The sequence below is a fragment of the Bacillus rossius genome, chromosome 14 (assembly GCF_032445375.1).
Source record: "Bacillus rossius redtenbacheri isolate Brsri chromosome 14, Brsri_v3, whole genome shotgun sequence".
NCBI classification, from domain to species: domain Eukaryota; kingdom Metazoa; phylum Arthropoda; class Insecta; order Phasmatodea; family Bacillidae; genus Bacillus; species Bacillus rossius.
In genome coordinates this window covers 47,871,052-47,892,227 of record NC_086341.1, presented here as the reverse complement: position 1 = coordinate 47,892,227, position 21,176 = coordinate 47,871,052, and the positions used below count along the sequence as shown (strand labels likewise).

General features: G+C 42.8%; 1 protein-coding gene across 4 annotated transcripts; it reads right to left on the bottom strand.

The window, feature by feature from the left end:
- Positions 1 to 1,765: 1,765 nt before the first annotated feature.
- Positions 1,766 to 15,215, bottom strand: LOC134538893 (zinc finger protein 117-like). 4 transcript variants are annotated; one of them, XM_063380498.1, is made up of 10 exons: positions 15,027 to 15,215; positions 13,853 to 13,975; positions 13,555 to 13,700; positions 11,079 to 11,208; positions 10,869 to 11,006; positions 9,296 to 9,516; positions 8,344 to 8,545; positions 7,806 to 7,950; positions 6,793 to 6,949; positions 1,766 to 3,594 (listed from the first exon to the last, which is right to left on the bottom strand). In XM_063380498.1, exons 1-10 carry the CDS (start codon positions 15,081 to 15,083, stop codon positions 3,198 to 3,200), a joined length of 1,716 nt encoding a protein of 571 aa, XP_063236568.1. In that variant the 5' UTR covers positions 15,084 to 15,215; the 3' UTR covers positions 1,766 to 3,197. The 4 variants fall into 4 exon arrangements, with proteins under 4 accessions (XP_063236568.1, XP_063236566.1, XP_063236564.1 ...); XM_063380496.1 differs by lacking the exons at positions 13,555 to 13,700; positions 13,853 to 13,975; positions 15,027 to 15,215 and having other exon boundaries at positions 1,766 to 2,450; positions 2,502 to 3,594; positions 11,079 to 11,167; XM_063380494.1 differs by lacking the exons at positions 13,555 to 13,700; positions 13,853 to 13,975; positions 15,027 to 15,215 and having other exon boundaries at positions 1,766 to 2,654; positions 2,706 to 3,594; positions 11,079 to 11,167.
- Positions 15,216 to 21,176: the final 5,961 nt, after the last annotated feature.

Genomic DNA, 21,176 nt, shown 5'->3' with positions numbered 1-21,176 from the left:
AAAGCACATATTTTTCATTTCATGAAAGTAAAACCATTGAATTAGTCTACAAGATTATATACGTAATTAATGTAAATCTACAATCATGACATGATATATACATCTTTGTAAAGTAAATTAAATCATAGCACTTTTGCAGTTGCAAATGATTGAGGCACTATAGACATTGCTATGACCAGTTGTTAAGGGTGGGGATGTCGAGGATTATGTTGCTAATAGGTAGAAACCTGAACAAGAAGGGGTAATTTTACTAATTTTTTATTAAGTCGTGCTACAAAATTCACAACAAAAAGTGAAGTTATGTTATCTCATGAGTGAGAACATAAAAAAAAATTCAATTGTATCCTATTGCTTATGAATAACTTCACAGAAATTCTATTCCATAAATGTCTTATCCTACTTTATTTAATACTTTACGTGCAGAAAAATCCTAACTGTCAATGTTAAATTTAGTCTTCAAAAGACAGCATAGTGAACACTAACACTGGCTTCTATCTGGTTTAGCGGTATTCACGAGAGCTTTTCTGGTTTCACTTTCGTTAGTATGTAATTGAATACATGGCTTCTTTCAGAACAGTAAGTGGTAGATATTATATTAAATAAATTACATTGAATTTTCCACGGCAGAAGAAAAGCATAGTTCAGAACTCAAAGCGTATGCAAAGTAAAAGTAAAGAATGCGGCGACCTTCGCCAACAGGAAAAGGGAAGAAGAGAGAAAGTAACAAACTCCATTGGCATGCTCTAGCTCTAGTTACAACGGGAAAAAAGGTACAAAACAGCTATACAGCAATAAAATCAAAACAGTTACAAAGTACTAAAAATTAAGTTCATATTTTATTTTTGAAGTTATACTTCTTTAGGCACGTTATGAAAAAATGATGAGAGTGAAATTTTAAGATGCGCATCACTGTAACACAAAATTAACAGGTTGAAGCTGCCCGCTAAACCGCTCATTAAGTCTCGAAAAAAAGCTACCAACAAAATAGAAATAGAACCTCTATTAGTCGCGCATGTTGGCACGCTCGTCGCCTCTGATCACTGTTTTCATATTTATAATATTTATCCACATGTTTCTAGTTTCTACATTCAAACACGTGTTTTAGTTTCATACAAGTGTGAATTATATATGTGCTAATAAATTATATTCAGCAGTGAATTAAATTGAATATTTTGATTAATATTATTTACTATTCGTAAATATTAGTAAAAAAAATTGTGCTTACATACTTTTTCAAGTACTCCAATATAATTGAGGATAACTATCCGTATGTATTATTGATATAAAAAAAAATATTATTATTTAATATAATTAATACTAAATATTATTAAATTATTAATGTTAAATATTTATTACTGGTTATTTAATATTTACAAAATTAAGAAAGAAATTTAATAAAACATTTAATAAAAAATTTGTGTTAAAAATTAAAATCGTCATCAAATTAAAATATTAATTATTAATAAATAAAAATTATTAATAATAATAAATATTAATTATTAATAAATAAATAATAATATAAATTTATAAAAAAATGATCAAATTTAATGAAAACTTTTTGATGAAAATGAAAAGTGAATATTAAATTAAGAAAATAATAACTATTTAAAAAATGAATAATCTTAAAATAAATTTTTGAATTTGTTATTAAATTTATTTATTTTCTTTTAAAATATTAAATAATCAATAATAAATATTTAAAATTAAGAATCTTATAATTTTTAGTACAAATTATGTCATACATATATAATTATCAAACTCTAAATTTTATTTATTTAATTTTTCAAATTTAAACTGAACTTTATTAACTGTGTTGACTATTTTTTTCCAGCCATTTTTTTATTGTATTGTAATTAATTATTTGCATACAATTAAAAACTATTTTTTATGATGCCAAAGAAGTATAACTTCTCACGCGCCTACATAAGTACACGCACACATTTTTTTTATAGTTAAATTAGCAACAAGTTTTATCATATGCATTTTTTTCTCTCTACAAAGCACTTATTTCAAGATATTTTGCCAAGAAAGTTGTGAAAACGTAACATTCATAAAATGAGATCTTGTTTCTATAGGAACTTGTAAAAAAATTGAAAAAAAAAATGACAAAATTGCATTATTTCTTCAAAGCATCAGAAAGTGTATTATTTTTAGAGTTTATCACAATTGCTCATTTTAAAGGACTCTAAAAATAGGTGATGGTGGGGATGTAAAGCACGACTGGTTGTTCATGGTGCTGCTAATAGGTGATGGTGGGGATGTACAGCACGACTGGTTGTTCATGGTGCTGCTAATAGGTGATGGTGGGGATCTACAGCACGACTGGTTGTTCATGGTGCTGCTAATAGGTGATGGTGGGGATCTACAGCACGACTGGTTGTTCATGGTGCTGCTAATAGGTGATGGTGGGGATCTACAGCACGACTGGTTGTTCATGGTGCTGCTAATAGGTGATGGTGGGAATGTAAAGCACGACTGGTTGTTCATGGTGCTGCTAATAGGTGATGGTGGGGATCTACAGCACGACTGGTTGTTCATGGTGCTGCTAATAGGTGATGGTGGGAATGTAAAGCACGACTGGTTGTTCATGGTGCTGCTAATAGGTGATGGTGGGGATCTACAGCACGACTGGTTGTTCATGGTGCTGCTAATAGGTGATGGTGGGAATGTAAAGAACGACTGGTTGTTCATGGTGCTGCTAATAGGTGATGGTGGGGATCTACAGCACGACTGGTTGTTCATGGTGCTGCTAATAGGTGATGGTGGGGATCTACAGCACGACTGGTTGTTCATGGTGCTGCTAATAGGTGATGGTGGGAATGTAAAGCATGACTGGTTGTCCATGGTGCTGCTAATAGGTGATGGTGGGAATGTAAAGCACGACTGGTTGTTCATGGTGCTGCTAATAGGTGATGGTGGGGATCTACAGCACGACTGGTTGTTCATGGTGCTGCTAATAGGTGATGGTGGGGATGTACAGCACGACTGGTTGTTCATGGTGCTGCTAATAGGTGATGGTGGGAATGTAAAGCACGACTGGTTGTTCATGGTGCTGCTAATAGGTGATGGTGGGGATGTACAGCACGACTGGTTGTTCATGGTGCTGCTAATAGGTGATGGTGGGAATGTACAGCACGACTGGTTGTTCATGGTGCTGCTAATAGGTGATGGTGGGGATGTACAGCACGATGGTGCTGCTAATAGGTGATGGTGGGGAGGTCCAGGCCGGAGGCGCAGGCCAGCACGTAGGTGGGCTGGCTCAGCAGCTGCAGGTCGATCAGCTGCAGGGTGTCGCTGGCGAGGGGCTGCATGGCCCCCAGGTACACTATGTACTTGGAGTTGTCCGCGGTGGTGTGGTCGGCCTGTATCACCTCCCCCAGCTGCACCACGGGCAACAGCTTGGGCACCGACACCTCGCACGCACCTAGCACCGTGCTCTGCATCGTGCACAGAGCAGCGGCCGGCTTCCCTCCTTCGCACGCCTCGGAGGTGGCAGTGGTCGCAGTGGTCGCCGCGGGCTGTTCCTCCACGTCCCCGCACGGCTGGGAGCCTGCCTCCGTGGCCACGGGCTCTGTCGGTGCTGAGTGCTTCTTCCTGCACGGCATGTATGCATCACACAGTTCATACAATACAGTAGGCCTGTGCGAATATTCAATAACGAATATTCGAAAACCATTTGACCTCGAATACTAACACTTAAAAATAATGAATACTATTTGCTTACGAATACTTGACTTAGCACACCTCATAAGTTTGTCATACACCAACTTTTGTCGGAAGTCTACTGTATTTGTTTAACTGTCTGTATGTAGTGCCCATCCCAAAAGTTCTCTGTCAGTGGGCAAGTTACAAATATAAATAAATAGTGTGTAGAGCACTGGCTAACTGGGTATGTCCCAGCACGGTCATGTTGATGTGAGGCGTTTCAGCAACAATTTCTAATCACAGTGTCTGTTTCGCGAAAATATTAATGTTCAAGCATGTTCAAAAATACAATTATTATTACAATAACATTTTGCATTTAGGGAGAGTATTTGAGAAATAACTTATGAACACTTGATCAAGCAAGATCAGTGTCTCTGTGTTCGATGTGCGCGGCCCTGCATCGACTGTGTTGAACCCCTGCAGTGCATTTCCTTTCCCTCCACCCCTGTGACGTAGCTACCTCATCCTTCCACCGCCCTCCGTAGTTCCGCTGCTGGCCACTGCCGGCACTGTGTGTGCTCCTGAGACAGCCCTGAGGGTTTGTTAGTCTAGTATTGTGCTAGTGCCTTGGCCCACTCGCCCTTACCTGCTGTGCTGGACGGGTTTTCCCTTTCATTCTGCTAAGCTAAATAACTTGACATGATATTTACAGGGCAGAAGAACTTTTTTCTTTGCCTGTAGCGATATCGTGCTAACTGAAATATACAGACGTGCTATTCAAGACTGGGGCAGTAAAATTAACACCACGCTACATTAATTTGTGTAAATTGAAGATGTGCTAAGTAAGGCATTGGTGTAATGAAATAAGTAAAATGAGACATTAAGGCTGCATGAGAATTTTAAAATAAGTTATCAGTAACAAACAGGGCTAATGGAATGGAATAAAAAATAATTGTCCAAGTTTTATGCAACCTAGTAGGTAAAGTGAGAAATTTAAATGCAATTTTCATGTTTAAATGACGTACATTTAATTCCTAACTGATCTAAAGAGAAACATGTTTTACACATCATGCCTCTTAATGGTGGTTTACCGTCTACTAAATGATCATATCCTGAGAGTGTCTGCACACGAGGAACACACTACACCTGCAGATAAACGTGAGAGGCATATCTACCTGCAGAGCAACGCGAGGGGCAGCTCTACCTGCAGAGCAACGTGAAGGGCAGCTCTACCTGCAGGGAAAAGCGAGGGGCAGCTCTACCTGCAGAGCAATGTGAGGGGCAGCTCTACCTGCAGAGCAATGCGAGGGGCTGCTCTACCTGCAGAGCAATGGGAGGGGCAGCTCTACCTGCAGAGCAATGGGAGGGGCAGCTCTACCTGCAGAGCAATGTGAGGGGCAGCTCTACCTGCAGGGCAATGCGAGGGGCAGCTCTACCTGCAGGGCAATGCGAGGGGCAGCTCTACCTGCAGGGCAATGCGAGGGGCAGCTCTACCTGCAGGGCAAGGCGAGGGGCAGCTCTACCTGCAGAGCAATGCAAGGGGCAGCTCTACCTGCAGAGCAATGCGAGGGGCAGCTCTACCTGCAGGGCAATGCGAGGGGCTGCTCTACCTGCAGGGCAATGTGAGGGGCTGCTCTACCTGCAGGGCAATGCGAGGGGCAGCTCTACCCGCAGGGCAATGGGAGGGGCTGCTCTACCTGCAGAGCAATACGAGGGGCAGCTCTACCTGCAGAGCAATACGAGGGGCAGCTCTACCTGCAGAGCAATGTGAGGGGCTGCTCTACCTGCAGGGCAATGCGAGGGGCTGCTCTACCTGCAGGGCAATGCGAGGGGCTGCTCTACCTGCAGGGCAATGCGAGGGGCTGCTCTACCTGCAGGGCAATGCGAGGGGCTGCTCTACCTGCAGGGCAATGCGAGGGGCTGCTCTACCTGCAGGGCAATGCGAGGGGCTGCTCTACCTGCAGGGCAATGCGAGGGGCAGCTCTACCTGCAGGGCAATGCGAGGGGCAGCTCTACCTGCAGAGCAATGCGAGGGGCAGCTCTACCTGCAGGGCAATGCGAGGGGCTGCTCTACCTTAAGGGCAATGCGAGGGGCAGCTCTACCTGCAGGGCAATACGAGGGGCAGCTCTACCTGCAGGGCAATACGAGGGGCAGCTCTACCTGCAGAGCAATGCGAGGGGCAGCTCTACCTGCAGAGCAATGCGAGGGGCTGCTCTACCTGCAGGGCAATGCGAGGGGCTGCTCTACCTGCAGGGCAATGCGAGGGGCTGCTCTACCTGCAGGGCAATGCGAGGGGCAGCTCTACCTGCAGGGCAATGCGAGGGGCAGCTCTACCTGCAGAGCAATACGAGGGGCAGCTCTACCTGCAGGGCAATGCGAGGGGCAGCTCTACCTGCAGGGCAATGGGAGGGGCTGCTCTACCTGCAGGGCAATGTGAGGGGCAGCTCTACCTGCAGGGAAATACGAGGGGCAGCTCTACCTGCAGAGCAATGCGAGGGGCAGCTCTACCTGCAGAGCAATGCGAGGGGCAGCTCTACCTGCAGAGCAATGCGAGGGGCAGCTCTACCTGCAGAGCAATGCGAGGGGCAGCTCTACCTGCAGAGCAATACGAGGGGCAGCTCTACCTGCAGAGCAATACGAGGGGCAGCTCTACCTGCAGGGCAATGCGAGGGGCAGCTCTACCTGCAGAGCAATGTGAGGGGCAGCTCTACCTGCAGAGCAATGCGAGGGGCAGCTCTACCTGCAGAGCAATACGAGGGGCAGCTCTACCTGCAGAGCAATGTGAGGGGCTGCTCTACCTGCAGAGCAATGTGAGGGGCAGCTCTACCTGCAGAGCAATACGAGGGGCAGCTCTACCTGCAGAGCAATACGAGGGGCAGCTCTACCTGCAGAGCAATGTGAGGGGCTGCTCTACCTGCAGGGAAATACGAGGGGCAGCTCTACCTGCAGAGCAATACGAGGGGCAGCTCTACCTGCAGAGCAATGTGAGGGGCAGCTCTACCTGCAGAGCAATGTGAGGGGCTGCTCTACCTGCAGGGCAATGCGAGGGGCAGCTCTACCTGCAGAGCAATACGAGGGGCAGCTCTACCTGCAGAGCAATGTGAGGGGCTGCTCTACCTGCAGAGCAATGCGAGGGGCTGCTCTACCTGATGTGCTGCTTGAGGTCCCAGAGACCGGCGTAGGTCTTGTTGCAGTCCGCGCAGCTGTGGCGCTTCTTGCCCTGGTGGCGCAGCGCGTGGTCGTGCAGTTGCGACTTGCGTATGAAGCTCTTGCCGCACGTCTGACAGACGTGAGGCTTCTCCCCTGCAAGTGAGGGCAGTTCACTGCTTCCAGCTGACAAGCTCTTCACACAGACCACACTACTGTGCAAGACTTCAATCCCCACGTGGTTTCATATGTGATACCTATGAGCCTGCCACTGTACATCGGCAAACACACTCTTAAAATGCATACTCAAGTGCTTTTCTCAGACCCAGAAAAAAAATAAGTGTGACGACATTGTCCTCTTTATGAAGTAAAATGGACCAGGAATAACAGGCACACATACAAAGAACAATTGAAGGTAAGTACTCTGTCAATTATATTTTAATCACACAATTCATGCAAACACATACATGAAAAATGCAGCTAGCATGCTTTTAAGGCAATGCAAAGCAATGAAATTTTATATATAAATAGAAGCAATGATTAATTTTTACACCCGTTTTTTGCACCACTATTATGTTTTAGTACAGATTTTTTGCACCACTTTTGCCTTATTTTAACACCGCTTTTGATTGATTTTATTTACAGTTTTTCAGGGTTCCTAACAATGGGTCTTAACCCATCACTGTATATAATCAGCTGTAGACTGCTTTTATTTAATTTACTTTGAAAAAACCATAGATAGAAATAATGTTTTTTAGTGTGAATATTACATTTTAGGTTTTTAAATAATAAGATAATAAAAACCTAAAATAACGATTTATTAAATGAATTGTATATTTTTAGCTGTAATGAGCTAATCAGAAGAATTTAGCTGCATTTCAGTGTCATGTGGTGTTACTGACTTCCTTTTCGGTGTTTGGCAATGTATTGACTTGATTTCGCTGTTATTTGTTTCATCGCTATTCACCATATAATCTTGCCTCTAATCATAACTAATGAAGTATCACGTTACCTGTGTGTATTCGTGTGTGATACTTCAGTTTCTCTTTCTGCCGGAACAGCTTCTTGCAGTAGGAACATTTGAACCTCTTTTTTTCCGAATGTGTTTTCAGGTGAGTGTTCAAGCTGTTGGAGTTGGTGAACTTGTGGCCACAAACCTGGACAAACCAACAAAGTTTCCAACACAGCGAACAATAAGTACTCATGAGTTTAGTTACTGTTTTCCTTTTACTCATATCATTTCTTCATTTGATCCATTTTCAAAATAAAGAACAGTCAGAATTTACATACAGTATTTGAGAGTGGGTTTTCCACTGTTACAAGCTTATTTCAAATGCACAATCTTACTTCTCACAGTGTGAGATTTAATTATTTTACGATATTTAATTAAAATTATAAGTTAATTTTTAATTTATGAATGTCTGATTTTCTAGAAGACTTAAAAATGAAGCTAGCATCTGGAAGGAACTCTAGATGACGCTAGCACAAACGTGAACATACTGAGAAGAAAGACTGCAAGACTGGAACACGAGGAAGTGACGTTCACGCACCTGGCAAAGGAACTTCCGGTCCATCTTGTGCATCCGTATCTTGTGGTTGGTGAGGTGTATTTTCTTGGTGAAGTGTTGGCTGCACTGATCGCACGGGTAGGAGCCTTGCTCGCTCTCGTGTCTGTTCACTTTGTGCTTCTGCAGCGAGGTGAGCAGCTTGAACGCCAGAGAGCACTCGTCGCAGAAGAAGCACTTGGCTCCCCTGCGACACAAGCACAGCTTCGAGTCGCAGCCAACACTTCACAACTCAAACAGCATACAGAGTAACACTTGTGGAAACTGTGGTGGACACAATAAGTGGTGGGTTTCACCTTCTCGTACTTTTAATTATACGTGCCTTTTTATTAAGAAAATCATTTAATGAAGAAGAAAAAAACCTGTCCTAGTTTTTACCAAACCTGGTCATTATTTCTTACAATTGGTAATGCTGCCTTTAATTTTATTTGAAAACTTCAGATTCTGTTCCTTTTTTTTTTCTAAATAACTATTTTTGTAAAAAAAAAAAGTTATAGCTTTGCATATTTATTGTGACTTTTTTTTTTAGATTTGTAAAATATTTATTATTCTAAAATCTTAAAAAGTGTTTGGGTGGTTTGAAATCTGCGGGAATCTACCGGACTAGGGACTGCATGGCTCACATGTCGTGTCTCGTCAACGGCAAGCGTGGTGAGTGGCGGGCCCGTCGCATGGGGCTGTCCACTACGCTTCAAGAACTTCTACGCAACAATGAAAAAGGTAAAACTAGCTCCAATAGTAGTAGTTTAGTGTCCCTTGGCCATGTCGAAGATTTTAGCAGGCGCGCTCCTTTCAAAGTTTGACTTTTTCTTTGGTGAACTTTTTTTTTACATGTTTGTACATAACATGCAACTGCTTTCACATAAAATACTGTGACTTGAAAGCGAACCACTCTAGTGCATGAAATAGAGGCGATGTGTTCAGTGCTCGGCCACACCTGTGGGCCTTCTTCTTGTGCAGGTTGAGCTCCTTCTTGGAGGGGAACTGGTGGGCGCACAGCTCGCACAGGTACGGGCCCTGGCGACAGCGCTCCAGGTGGTACAGCATGCGGGCCTGGCTGCGGTACTCCTCCCGGCACAGCCCGCAGCGGTACTTGCGCAGCGCCCTCAGGTGGTCCGTGCTGGCGACCAGCTGCTGCCCGGCGCCCCTGGCCTCCCCCTGCCGGCAGAGCACGCTCTCGGCTTCACAGCACAGCCCTCGCAACACCTCGGCATCCCACTCCAGCGACTCGAGAGCAAACTTGTTCCCTTGGGGTTGTTATCTGCCAATTATAGATACACATTCCAGTGCCGCCTAGCTTAAGTTTGAAATGATCCCAGGTTCGGACTCCGGGTGGGTGGCATGACCTCGTAACTGGCTGGCATGAGCTGTGCTAGTGCTACAAGTTCCTGTGGTGTCTAGACGACCATGTGCCTGACGGTTTCGGGTCGCGCTGTGGCGTAAGCAGCGTGTGCCATGCCCGCGTGATGCTGGTGAATTAGGGGGCCCCCCTCAGCTGGCCCGAGGCCTGGTTACAAATATTTGGGCAAGGCGGGGCAGAGACGTTCTGGAAAATCTGGCGGAGGATTTCCAAGGAGGTGTTTGCCGTTGCACAGGGTCCACTCGTGTTGTCGGGTTCAGATGTCCTATTGACGTAAAGACGTAATAGGTCGTTCGGGCACACTCGGGCTGGCGTGGCCCCGCTGTGGAAACAAGTTGTTAGGCTCGATGATAATATTAAATGTAAGTTTATTTAGGCTAACTTAGGGCAGGAGAGGCCCGAGTTTAAGTGAACAAGTTATGTCAAGGTGCATAGTCTTGTCTTCATAAAAGTCATAAGTAGTGCACAGCTTCAACCAAGGAGTAATAAAAAATAAGTTTAAAGATAATTTTAAGTATCTCATTTTAATGGTTAGTCAGAAGAGGGATATGCCTCAATGGGAGATTGCAGTCACGAGGAAACGAATAAGTTTAAGTCCCTCAAGGAGACTAACCGCTTAGAGAAGGAGTAATTAAGAATTCTTTTTGTTTGACTCTGGCGTTTACAGAGACTTTAGGCATGCTATGTATCGTTACTGAAGGTCTCGAGGTTCGGAATGCTTCGTCCACGTACTTGCAGTTGGTACTGTGTTAGCCACAAGGTTAGAGAAGAGGGTTTCCAATGTAGGCGCAATGACAGTGAGTGATATATTTATTTCGTCTGGCAGCTGCCTTGTATGGAGACCTTGTTCATAATGAGGATTGGCAGTATGTTCATCGATAACGTAGTGGAAACAAAATGAATTTTAATAATGATTTATAAGCATAAAATAATTTTTACAATGATCAGTGATTGAACCAAGAATTCTAGCAGATGAGTACTGCCATGACGTCACATCTGCCGTAGTACTGTCTGGCTTGGTACAGGTCACTCTGGTCACTGGCATCTAATCAGAACACCTGCACAGCTCTGCTCTCTGTAGGAAGCCCTGCTTGCTCCTCAACTCTAGTTGAAGCCAGCACACGTCTCCCGGCCGGCACGCGCCACTCACCGCGGTCCCGGGAGCCTGCGAGCACGTGTGCGCGGTGAAGCCTTGCAGCGTCTTGTGCGCGGACAGACATGTGCGACAGCACAGGAACGGCAGCGACGGGAAGTCGTCCCCGGAGAGCTGCTGGGCCGAGTCGTGGACCTGCAGGCGACGAGACCACACAGTTCGCGCCACCCACCACACGTCACCGCCGTCTGCCACGAGCGTACTCACGGTCTGGTTGTGCGACAGCAGCTCGCCGGGCGAGGACAGCTGCAGCTCACAGATGTCACATCTGCTGCTCCCTCTGTGCCGGTGGCTCCGGGAGATGTGCGCCGAGAGCTTTGCCACCGACTGGAACTTCCTGAAACAGCCATCCGCACGCTCCGTGACTGACCTGTGCATCCTGAAACACCAGCCACACTAACATCACACTACTGGAACCATTCGTTATTTAAAGCTTGTGACAACGAATTAATGGTCATTTAGTAGGACACTTCCTCTCCGCTGCTTCGCTTTCAGGATGATCGACTACGTACCACTACGCTGGGTTCTACCTTGTTTTACTTGAACAAATCACCTCTCACCAATCTGCTTTGTATTTCCTGTCCCCAAAATGTGTTATGAAGGCACAAAATTGCTACAGGTAGTTGGTGGAACCAGTCTGTAAAGCAAATGAAAAACACAAAATATGTCCCCCTGTCCTTTAAAATTAAAAATGTCGTACATACTGTTAAGTATAATGAGTTATATATAGACATGATAAAACCCAAATTAATGTTGACCTCGAGAGATACGCTAATGCAACTTTGGCACTAGGGAAGTTTAAATAATGATTTTGAATGAGACATGATTGTAGAGATAATGCGCAGAAGAAACCACAATCAAATTCATAGTGGAAATATTTTTCAGCTAAGCAATATCATGTATGTAAACAGATCTTGCGATGTAATAAACATTTCAAAACAATCATGTAACAAATATAAGAAAGTGTCTACAGACACAAGCAGTGCTTGTGGAGGGTGGGTACCAGGCCACGACTTCCTCTTGTTCTACCCTCTACTTTACTCCTTTATTTCGTCACAGTCTCTCAACAGTGTGGCTCAACGAAGAGATCACTTTTAGACGTATTAAAATTATTACAAATTTCACTTATTACACTAACAGAGTAATTTATAACCTGTGCCACGTATGGTTGGATTTCAAGTCACAAGTCTCTTCATATTTTCTAAAGATTTAATATTTTATGATTAGTAAATTTGAAGTAATTATTTTTTAAGCATTTCCATATTTTGCAAGACCTTTCATATAATATTTATTTAGGCCTCAGGCGTGACAGCTTCATTACTTACCGCTGTTAACAAGCATTCTCCCACGAGGCGCTTCCAGTCTCCAGTGGCCGAGGGCTGGACATTCACGCACCGTGTCACGACTGCCTGACCTTAACCCGTTCCTGCTCCTCCAGGCACCCACGGATCTCAATTTCGGAATTTAGAGACGGCCCAGCGCCGTGTCCTGCTGATGGCCGCACGGCTCACAGAGCACCAGACGTTTAGGATGAAGTTCTCTCCCCTCCCCTCCCTTCTACACTGCTGTGCACACTCTACCAGCAGGCCATAATGTGGACCGCGATCTTGTAGCTTACGCTCTCCTGCCCCTTCATCGAGAGTCCTCTCCGCAGACTTTCCTTAGGCCCCTGGTGGTTCAGTTGAGTCCATAACTGAACTCCCCTCCCCTTGCAGCCTTGGGAAGCCCGTGTCTGTGCACAAACTCACCACACGGTGTACGATACCATCTTGCGGTATGCCACCTATGCTTCCTACTTTCGGGGTAACAATGACACCTCTTCAACTAATTAGAAATACAATAAATTCTTTTTTTGTTTCCTGTTCCAAGAGCTAATTTTAAATTTTAAATTTTTAAATTATAATTTAAAGGAAAATTCCAGCCTCCAACTGGCCCACAGGTCAAAGGCAGCACGGCCACTGGGTCACAAACCAGAGGCAACATGTCAGCGACAGTAGTTCTCCGACTCGCGACTCCACAACTTGACGAAAGTAACTATGTTTCCTAACGGTGTGACATCTTTTCCAGGATTTTAGCTCTAAGATAAGGCAGTGTAACATTTACGGTTCCGTAATTGGAGCGACGTTTCGGGTTCACCCAGTTGAACAGAGACTACACACAGGAAGTCCACAAATGTAATAAACCTGGCAGAGCCGTAGCCAGGGTGTGCGAAGGAGGTGGTCCAGCATATCATTTCTTACAAGCAAGTTTTTTTATTAATGCAATTTTAAAAAGAAAATTGTTTGTCACATTAAATCTCAGGGAATAGCAGACTTTTAGTACTCCAACGTTTACGCTTAGAATCTTTAAATAATGTATGTGCTTGAGAAAATAAAACTGGACATTTTACACTGTGTTTGTTGTTATTTAACTGATTTAATACTTTGTTCTTAATTCAACTATTTGATTTCGTAAAGAAAAGTCATAAATGCATATATATGTTAACATTAATGAGTACATGAGACACACATGTTTATGAATAGACATACTCATACATGTGCAAACTGGCAACTGTACTTGGGAAACACAATTCCTGCTGTTCCCGTGTACGAGGGGCTGTGATATGGAGGGAATACACTAATAATTAATGTAATATTTCCTAAACCTTGTGTGGCTAAACCGTGGGTTCCGGCCACAGTCGTACCTGGAGCACAGCTCGCAGGTGTAGGTCTGGGCGAGCTGGGCGTGCTGGGCGCCGGCCGTGCCCTCTGCTCCGAGCGCCTCCCGCGCCGCCGGCTGCCCCTGCTGCAGCTGCTCCAGGCGCTGCGCGTAGAACACACGCAGCGTCTCCTGCAACGTGCCAGGGACACGGTGGCGCCCACGAATCCCCCGGCCACAACGAGCTTCGCATGCGTGCACGCCGCGCTTCCGAACAAACAAGTGGTCCCCAGAGACGCGTAGCGAGGACGCTGCGAGCAAACATCGAGGGACAGAGCACTCACTTCCAGCTGCTTGGAGAACTCTGCCACCGAGCTTCCGAAGTGCAGTGCCGACGGCTCCAACCAGTCACTCGACTTTATCTTGTAGTTGAAGATGAGGGCTTCGAAAATGTCGAGAGCCGCCACCTGCGACAAACAAGGTGAGGTGTGAGTTAGGCAGTGCACGGAAAGACTGCAAGTGACGTGCCCCGAGGCTACACAGCTCAATGCCTCGCACAAGGGCAACACGTCTCGGCGACCTCGGACATTTTTAACAGGATATTAGCTTGTGTTTGGCCAAGTGCTTTTCAGAGTTTCAATTCAAGATAATATCAGAAAAACTTTAAAATAGATTATATCAAATATATAAATATACATATATTTGATGTAATATATAACTACATGATTCCATTTAATCATAAGCATTTATAAAAGTGACCCAAGGATAATTTAACAAGAAAGAAAATTAACTTTTCGTAAGATAAATTAGCAAAACCATCATCAAAACTTAATTTACAAGTTGTCTTAAAATTTTGTTTCAAAGATTTAATTTTTCAACTATCCAGGGGAGGGCCTCCAAACAAGTGAATAGTCACGGATCCCGCAGTCATGTCAACAAGCCACCACGCTCGACGGGATTAAATTAGAGTTGGAAATAAATATGTAATAAAATCATAAGGAAAATAATCGAATGTTAATTATATTGAAAACAAGATTATATTAGTTTGGAGGATTAGGTAATTGTTTGGGTGGATTTTATACGGACAGTGACCATATTATTTTAACAGGACGAGTGAAGTGCCGTTGCAGTAAGAGATGTATACGATCCTTATATTATGCGATCTTGACTAAAATACTGTTAAGACTAAAATAGTATCTATAGACTAATAATAATCTGGTTCTCTGAAAAATTTTAACAAGATAAATTTTACTTAAACTGCATCAACATGACTCTAAAAGAGGCCCTTAAAAGTAAATAAAAAAAACTTTCAGGTTAATGTTCTATATCACGTATCCAAGTTCAAGTTCAGACCTTAATCCTGATGGCCTTAATTCTGTGATGCATAATCCCTGCTGTATATAGTACGTCCAAAGATCCGATACAATAATAATTTATGTTTGTAAAACGTATACAAAATAAAGAAATTAGCCAAGATGATACTTTTTTTTGTATTGTGATTAATCAAGTTAAACGCACCTTCTGCAAAAACTGTTCCAAATTAAGGAAAACATTTCGTACCACGCACTCACTCATATTTAGTAAATAACATTATTACAATCTTAAACACTATAAAAAAAACTTTTTAATAAAAAATATTAGATTTATAATGAACCATATTTACAAACAATAAAACCCAGTCTTAGATAACGAAATTTAAATAAAAACTACGGTCATATAGATAGGTCAGGAAACTTCCTATCCTTTGCCTTGGCGTGGCTTGTCCGACAAATGAAGCTCCCGGCGGCTTGCAAACTAATGGCGCTAGTAGCAGATGTCCCTTCATTAACATTATTTAAATGGAAGTATCATATAACAGTAAATATATCTTTTAAAAACGATTTCGTTTTAAACTTTGGGTCAAATTTAGGGTTTTCAATTTATTTGAAAGCTTTGTAGGGTTTATACACAGTAATAACTTGTAATTTTGACGCAATTGTCAGTTAAAGTTTTAATCTAAAATAAATAGTGTTGAACAAATATTTTTCTTTAGTGCTAGGTCATTGGCGTGGTGTAGAAGTTAATTGCATGGGCTGATAATCTGCAAGCTTGGGTTCAACACTCTCAAGGATTTTGAAGTTATACTTCTAATGCGACTTCCAACAAGGTTGCGTTAAACTTTTAACGCTACCATGGAGAATTATTTACATGCAATTAAAAACTATTTTTTAATGATGCCAAAGAAGTATATCTTTTCACGCACGTACCTAATTACACGCGTCCATTTTTTTATACTTTTTTCATTTTAATGTTTTTCTCAAAAAAATATTAATTAAAGAAAATAAATATGTTTAAACAGTTAAATTGCATAATCATGTATGATTCTGATTAAAATAAACATTTGCGAAAATTCTAGCAAATATAATTATCTACTCTACTTTTTATTTATTAACAATACTGCCATCAGCTGCTGTCTCGTGTTCGAGTCCGGGCGCGAGTTCTAGCGGGGTGGCTGGTCTGGTTAACGTTTTATGTTCCGGGAGGGCGCCAGGCTAGCTCGGTGTCTAACCAATGAGGGGGGGGGGGGGTCGTGGTTCGTTGCCCCAGCGTGGTCCGCTAGAACCGTCGGCGGTATTGCCTGGGAAATTACGTTAAAGAAGAATGCGTGGGATTGCCGTAGTAGCGACGTGCCTTTATTCAAGGGGTTGACGTCACACCATACAATTACTGAGCACAAACATGCCCCTGAGGGCTACTTGTCCGTTGCGAGGTGCAGGCCGGTACATGTTCAATGTTTCGTGGCACTGGTTACTCGGGTAACAGTATGCAGGCAAAGTACACTTGATGCATGAGAGGCGCGCACAGATGACGTGGCGCAAAGTTACATTAACAAAGTACACTTAATGAAAATTAGTCGCGCACAAATGACGTGGCGCAAAGTTACGTTAACAAAGTACACTTAATGAAAATTAGGCGCGCACAAATGACGTGGCGCAAAGTTACGTTAACAAAGTACACTTAATGAAAATTAGGCGCGCACAAATGACGTGGCGCAAAGTTACGTTAACAAAGTACACTTAATGAAAATTAGGCGCGCACAATTGACGTGTCACACAGTGTTTGTGGGTGACTGGAGTCGGCCAGTCCCGTAAGCGATTGTTTCTACGCGGGTGCCGTGCCTACTGGGGTGGTACACGCACCGCCACTAAACTTGGCGAAGTTTCCCTTGCGGGTTTGTGGTCAGCGCGAAGGCGCGTGGCCTTAAGAAAAGTTCTGTGGTTTGCGGGAGGCGGCCCGTGCCGTATGCTGAAGAGCGACCCTGCGCACCAGGTGTGGTGCGGGGCGTCTTTACGTTTACGCGGTCGGATTAGGTCCTGAACCGTAAAAAACGGACCGGGCGCGCACGGAGAGGTGAATAGAAAAAGGTTTGGTTTATGCTAAATGACTATATTTACCGGACGTTACTTGCGGTGAAGACAATGGTTGTGGTCTCTCCGTGGGACGTAGGTCCGTCCCGGTCCGCGAGTCGAGTTGAACTGCCGAACTGGCATGGCGTCCGGTGGCGCGTCGGCCCCTGCCGCGCCAAGCTTGACCTCATTACGTTAAAAACTAAATGACTGCGTCTGGAAGAGACTTTAAGGTCGCAAAATTCGTAATTAATTGTTTGAGGGGGAATGGGTGTGGTTCGTCTCTAGTCCACTCGGATTTAGTGTGCTTTATAATAATAATGTCTGGTTTGGCCGTTCGGCTCGGTGGCTCGCTCGACTCGGGTGGGCCACGGCCAGGGGTGCGTTCCGTTAGCGGGAGAGTATACTGGCGGGTGCAGGTCGGGCTTAGGGGTGGTCGACGGTCGGACGATGTCAATACATTTTTAACAAAAATTGAATATATTCAAACAGTTACCTAGTCCCTACCCAGTAGTTGAAAGCGATTCGCCAACCACCCAAATGCCCGTGTGAAAGGGTCCAATGTTACCAACTCGTCCGGTCTGACGCAGCTCTCTGGGCAAACACCCTCATCTCCATGCTCCAGTGCGTGTGCGTCCCACATGGGGAGAGTGCGTCATCACCTGTGCAGCGCGTGTGGAGCGACATCACGTGTCACCACGCTTGACCTGTGGTGTGTAGCTAGAACATCCCTAATGATACAAAAAGTTTCTGCATCACATTCGTTGTGTAGTGTAATCATCACAATTTCTTAGCAGGTGCAGGGATATGAGGATACCCCCTGACCATTGAGGCAGAATTGGCATTGTAGTTGTGGGAAATGATACCAGTTGTACCGCAACATTTTATGTTTTCGCCCAGATTAAGAAATTATTAATGTTTATTGATTTGTATACTCTATGTCTAACATTTTATTTATTGGAAAACGGTATTATTTGAAAATGTATATCTATGTGAATATTGTCTTATGGACTGAATTGAACGTTTACCGAACAATTGCAAAGACTCCTCTTAGGAGGTAATGACTTGAAACGGTAAACGGTTAAGTTGACGCCGTTATTATTTAATGTAAATTGTCATTTCAATATATGTTTATTTAAATTTTAAGAGAGATTTTGTGTTTCGCGCTATTGTTGCGCGCGGATTTCCTTAATTTGATAGTAATTAATGTAAGTTTTTGGTTTTCGGCCAATCACGAGCCGCTATTTGAAATACGTCACTCATTGTTAACTGACTTAATTTAAGAAGGTTAAAAAAAAAATGTAATGGCCGGCTTAAGCGAGAACTGCTACGTGACGTCGATGTGAAAATATCCAACGAAATAGCTAGAAAATTGTAGGCATCCTGAAATAAGGATGACAATTATGCATTGTTAGGATGTAAACGTGCATAAGGCTTTATCTAGAAAGATAAAGATCTTAGGAGTGATATACACGTGAGTAAAGAATTGTAAGACCGGGTTTATAGAAAACGCAAGAAACGCAACTACGGTAAAAGTCCAACCTTAACTCTTCTACCAGCACGTTTATAAAAAAAAAAAGACACGCAATAACGAAAGAACGCAACGCAGAAGTTCAACTTTCTACTTCTTGCATTTTCTCCTTGCGTTTCGGCCTTCTATACTGGTTGCTTTAGTATGTGGAAACTGAAACTGTCATGTAATGCATATATAGAAGGCTCTGCGATTGTAATTATTCGTTACGCTTGTGTTAGAGGTGGGTTGTTACAGCAATTTTTGGTATCTGTTCCAACCTGATACTGATACAGTAATGTACCTAGTTACAAGTCTCTGATCCTTTTGTATCAGAGCAGTAGCGGTCCCAGGAAGCGACAAGGTATCAGCATTTTCGTTACAGGGTACACATCCTCCGTGCCGTCATCACCAGCGTAAAAAGGTATCGGTGTCTCTGATACATTATTTATCACGCCCGGTAATTCTCTACCTCTGTTACTCTCATGCCCGCCTGATACAGCCAGTATCAATCAGTTCAACATTCACTGCAGTTCGTCCTGGCCGTGTACATTGTTGAGGGCTGTCATGCTTTGTAGTTAGTATCTTTATAGTGAAATAAGGAATGGATAAGTGCAAGAAAAAGACTTCATTTGTCTGGAATTTTTTTACGGAAAATAATGAGTTTGCTAATTGTAATTTGTGCAAACAAAAACTGAGTTATAAATCATCGACTAATCTGAAGAAACATTTGAAACGTAAACATTGATATAGTATGCTCACTAATGTACGTATCTGTTTTTTTTATTCTTAATTTTTGATAAAATCGTAATATTTTAATGAATGAAAACACTAGTTACTAATTGTTTTCGAAAAAAAAAAAGTCCATATGTTGATATTACATCTGTTATTAGTGTCAACTGAGAATTTATTTGCATTTTCATAGCTGTTAGGTGCACAAATATAAATATTATATCTTGTATTAATGTACTTTTTAATATTAAAAGTTCATTAGTTTTATTATTGAACGAGACTGTGCACGCACTACGCACTGGGCGTACTTTGATGTGGGACAATAACCAAACGACTCGTAACAATTTCGCTTTGCGCCTCTCCTTCAACGCCTTCCCCTGCGCTTCCTCCCCTACATTCTTTCCCTTCTTTATCCCTTATTCGTCGTTCCTGCTCCCTCCCCTTTCACAAGCTCCGCCCAAGTGACAGTCATCTGCGATCGGGTTCTGCGCACATTGGCCGTGGCGTTGTTCCAGGCGAATTCTGAACTGATACTAAAGTACTAGATACTTGAATAGTGTACTCGTTTGCCGTTCCTGATACAGGCGCGTATCAGTGACAAAGTATCTGGTTGATACTTTTCGACCCACCTCTAGCTTGTGTTTATTTATGTTTAGGGCTGGCATTCTTCTAGTGAATACAGCGCAATGGAGGAAGGTGATGAATTTCTTGTTCATCTTATCCAAAATTTTCCCTGCCTGTACGATAAGTACAACAAAGATTTTAAAAATAATCATGACTTATTCCGGAAATTTTATTTTTTGACGTTGGCGATGGCCGGCGTCCTTGCATTTTTTATAAACGACTGTGAATTTCTTGCGGTTGTCGCGTCCTGTGTTCTTGCATTTTCTATAAACCCGGCCTAAGAGTCTGTTACTCCCATTCAGTGTTAATCACCACGTACTTCCCATACACATTGTCACATCGCGGCCTTAAACGTAAAATAAACATTGAGAAATTGAACTTAAGTAACATTGTCTACGAGAAACTATTTTTTTGAAATAATTTATTTTATTTTTACACACACTTAACATAACTCAGAGGTTTGATGAACGAGAGACTCGGAGCTCTAACAACATATTTAAACCTATCTAGCCGAGGTAATAACTATTAAGAACCTTAATTCATGAACTGAAACTGTGAAAAAATCTCGTCGAACCCAAAATAAAGACTTTTGCTTAGTGAGGAAATGTGCACATCGTCACTCCAGTCAGTTGATAATATTTTGTGCTCTGCGGTGCCAATAAGCAGTTAGGAAATTTGAGTCTAATAAATAAGGATTAATATTAAGGGTAAACTTGAGACATTTCTTTCAATAAATAAGTAAAAATTTTAATTGTATTTGTTATATGTTATTTCTAATTTACCTATTCAAGTGTATATATATGTATATGACTTTACAGCCAATCCTTAACTGTGGCATAATAGTATTCCTAGCACATGTCAACTGAATGTTATCTAAGCGTAATAAATTTTACACAGAAGAAAACCTAACATATTTGTCTACCTATACAGAGTATCAGATAGGGTCCTCACAAATTTATTGTCTCCATCAACGTGGGGCACCTAAGGAGTGTATAGGTGTTTCCCTACACAGTGAGTTGTGGTTGGCAATAACAGCGAGTGACTGTACTGTGTCTTCTTGAACGAGAGAGTGGTGGCAATGCTGGTACAAATGACAAGAGGCGTGTGAATTAAGGAAATTAGGTTGTTGTCATTTCACAGAGACATTCATGTACAAATAAGTGTAAAAAAGAGATATATTTTAATAAATAGGACCATTCTTATGAACCTGTTTTCCCCAGCTTATAACACTAATATGACTGGAATGATGTGTGATAGGCAGTGGGAGTCATTCCGCCAGTGGATACATTATGAAGGAAGTATGTCTCCCCAATATGTTTTTTTTATTCCCCCACCAGAACCTTACAGGTCCATGATTTTTTTACAAAGTACTTTTATATATAGACTAGCTGCAGTACCTGGCATTTCCCAGGCTGA

What these genes read in the sequence shown, in the direction of transcription:
- LOC134538893 (XM_063380496.1), bottom strand. Translation starts at nt 10,938, where the DNA reads ATGTCTGTCCGCGCACAAGACGCTGCAAGGCTTCACCGCGCACACGTG. An exon ending in ACCGGAAGTTCCTTTGCCAG is followed by an intron (nt 7,951 to 8,343) that starts GTGCGTGAACGT and finishes TGGTTTGTCCAG; the next exon opens with GTTTGTGGCCACAAGTTCAC. An exon ending in CTGTAGATCCCCACCATCAC is followed by an intron (nt 2,451 to 2,501) that starts CTATTAGCAGCA and finishes TCCCACCATCAC; the next exon opens with CTATTAGCAGCACCATGAAC.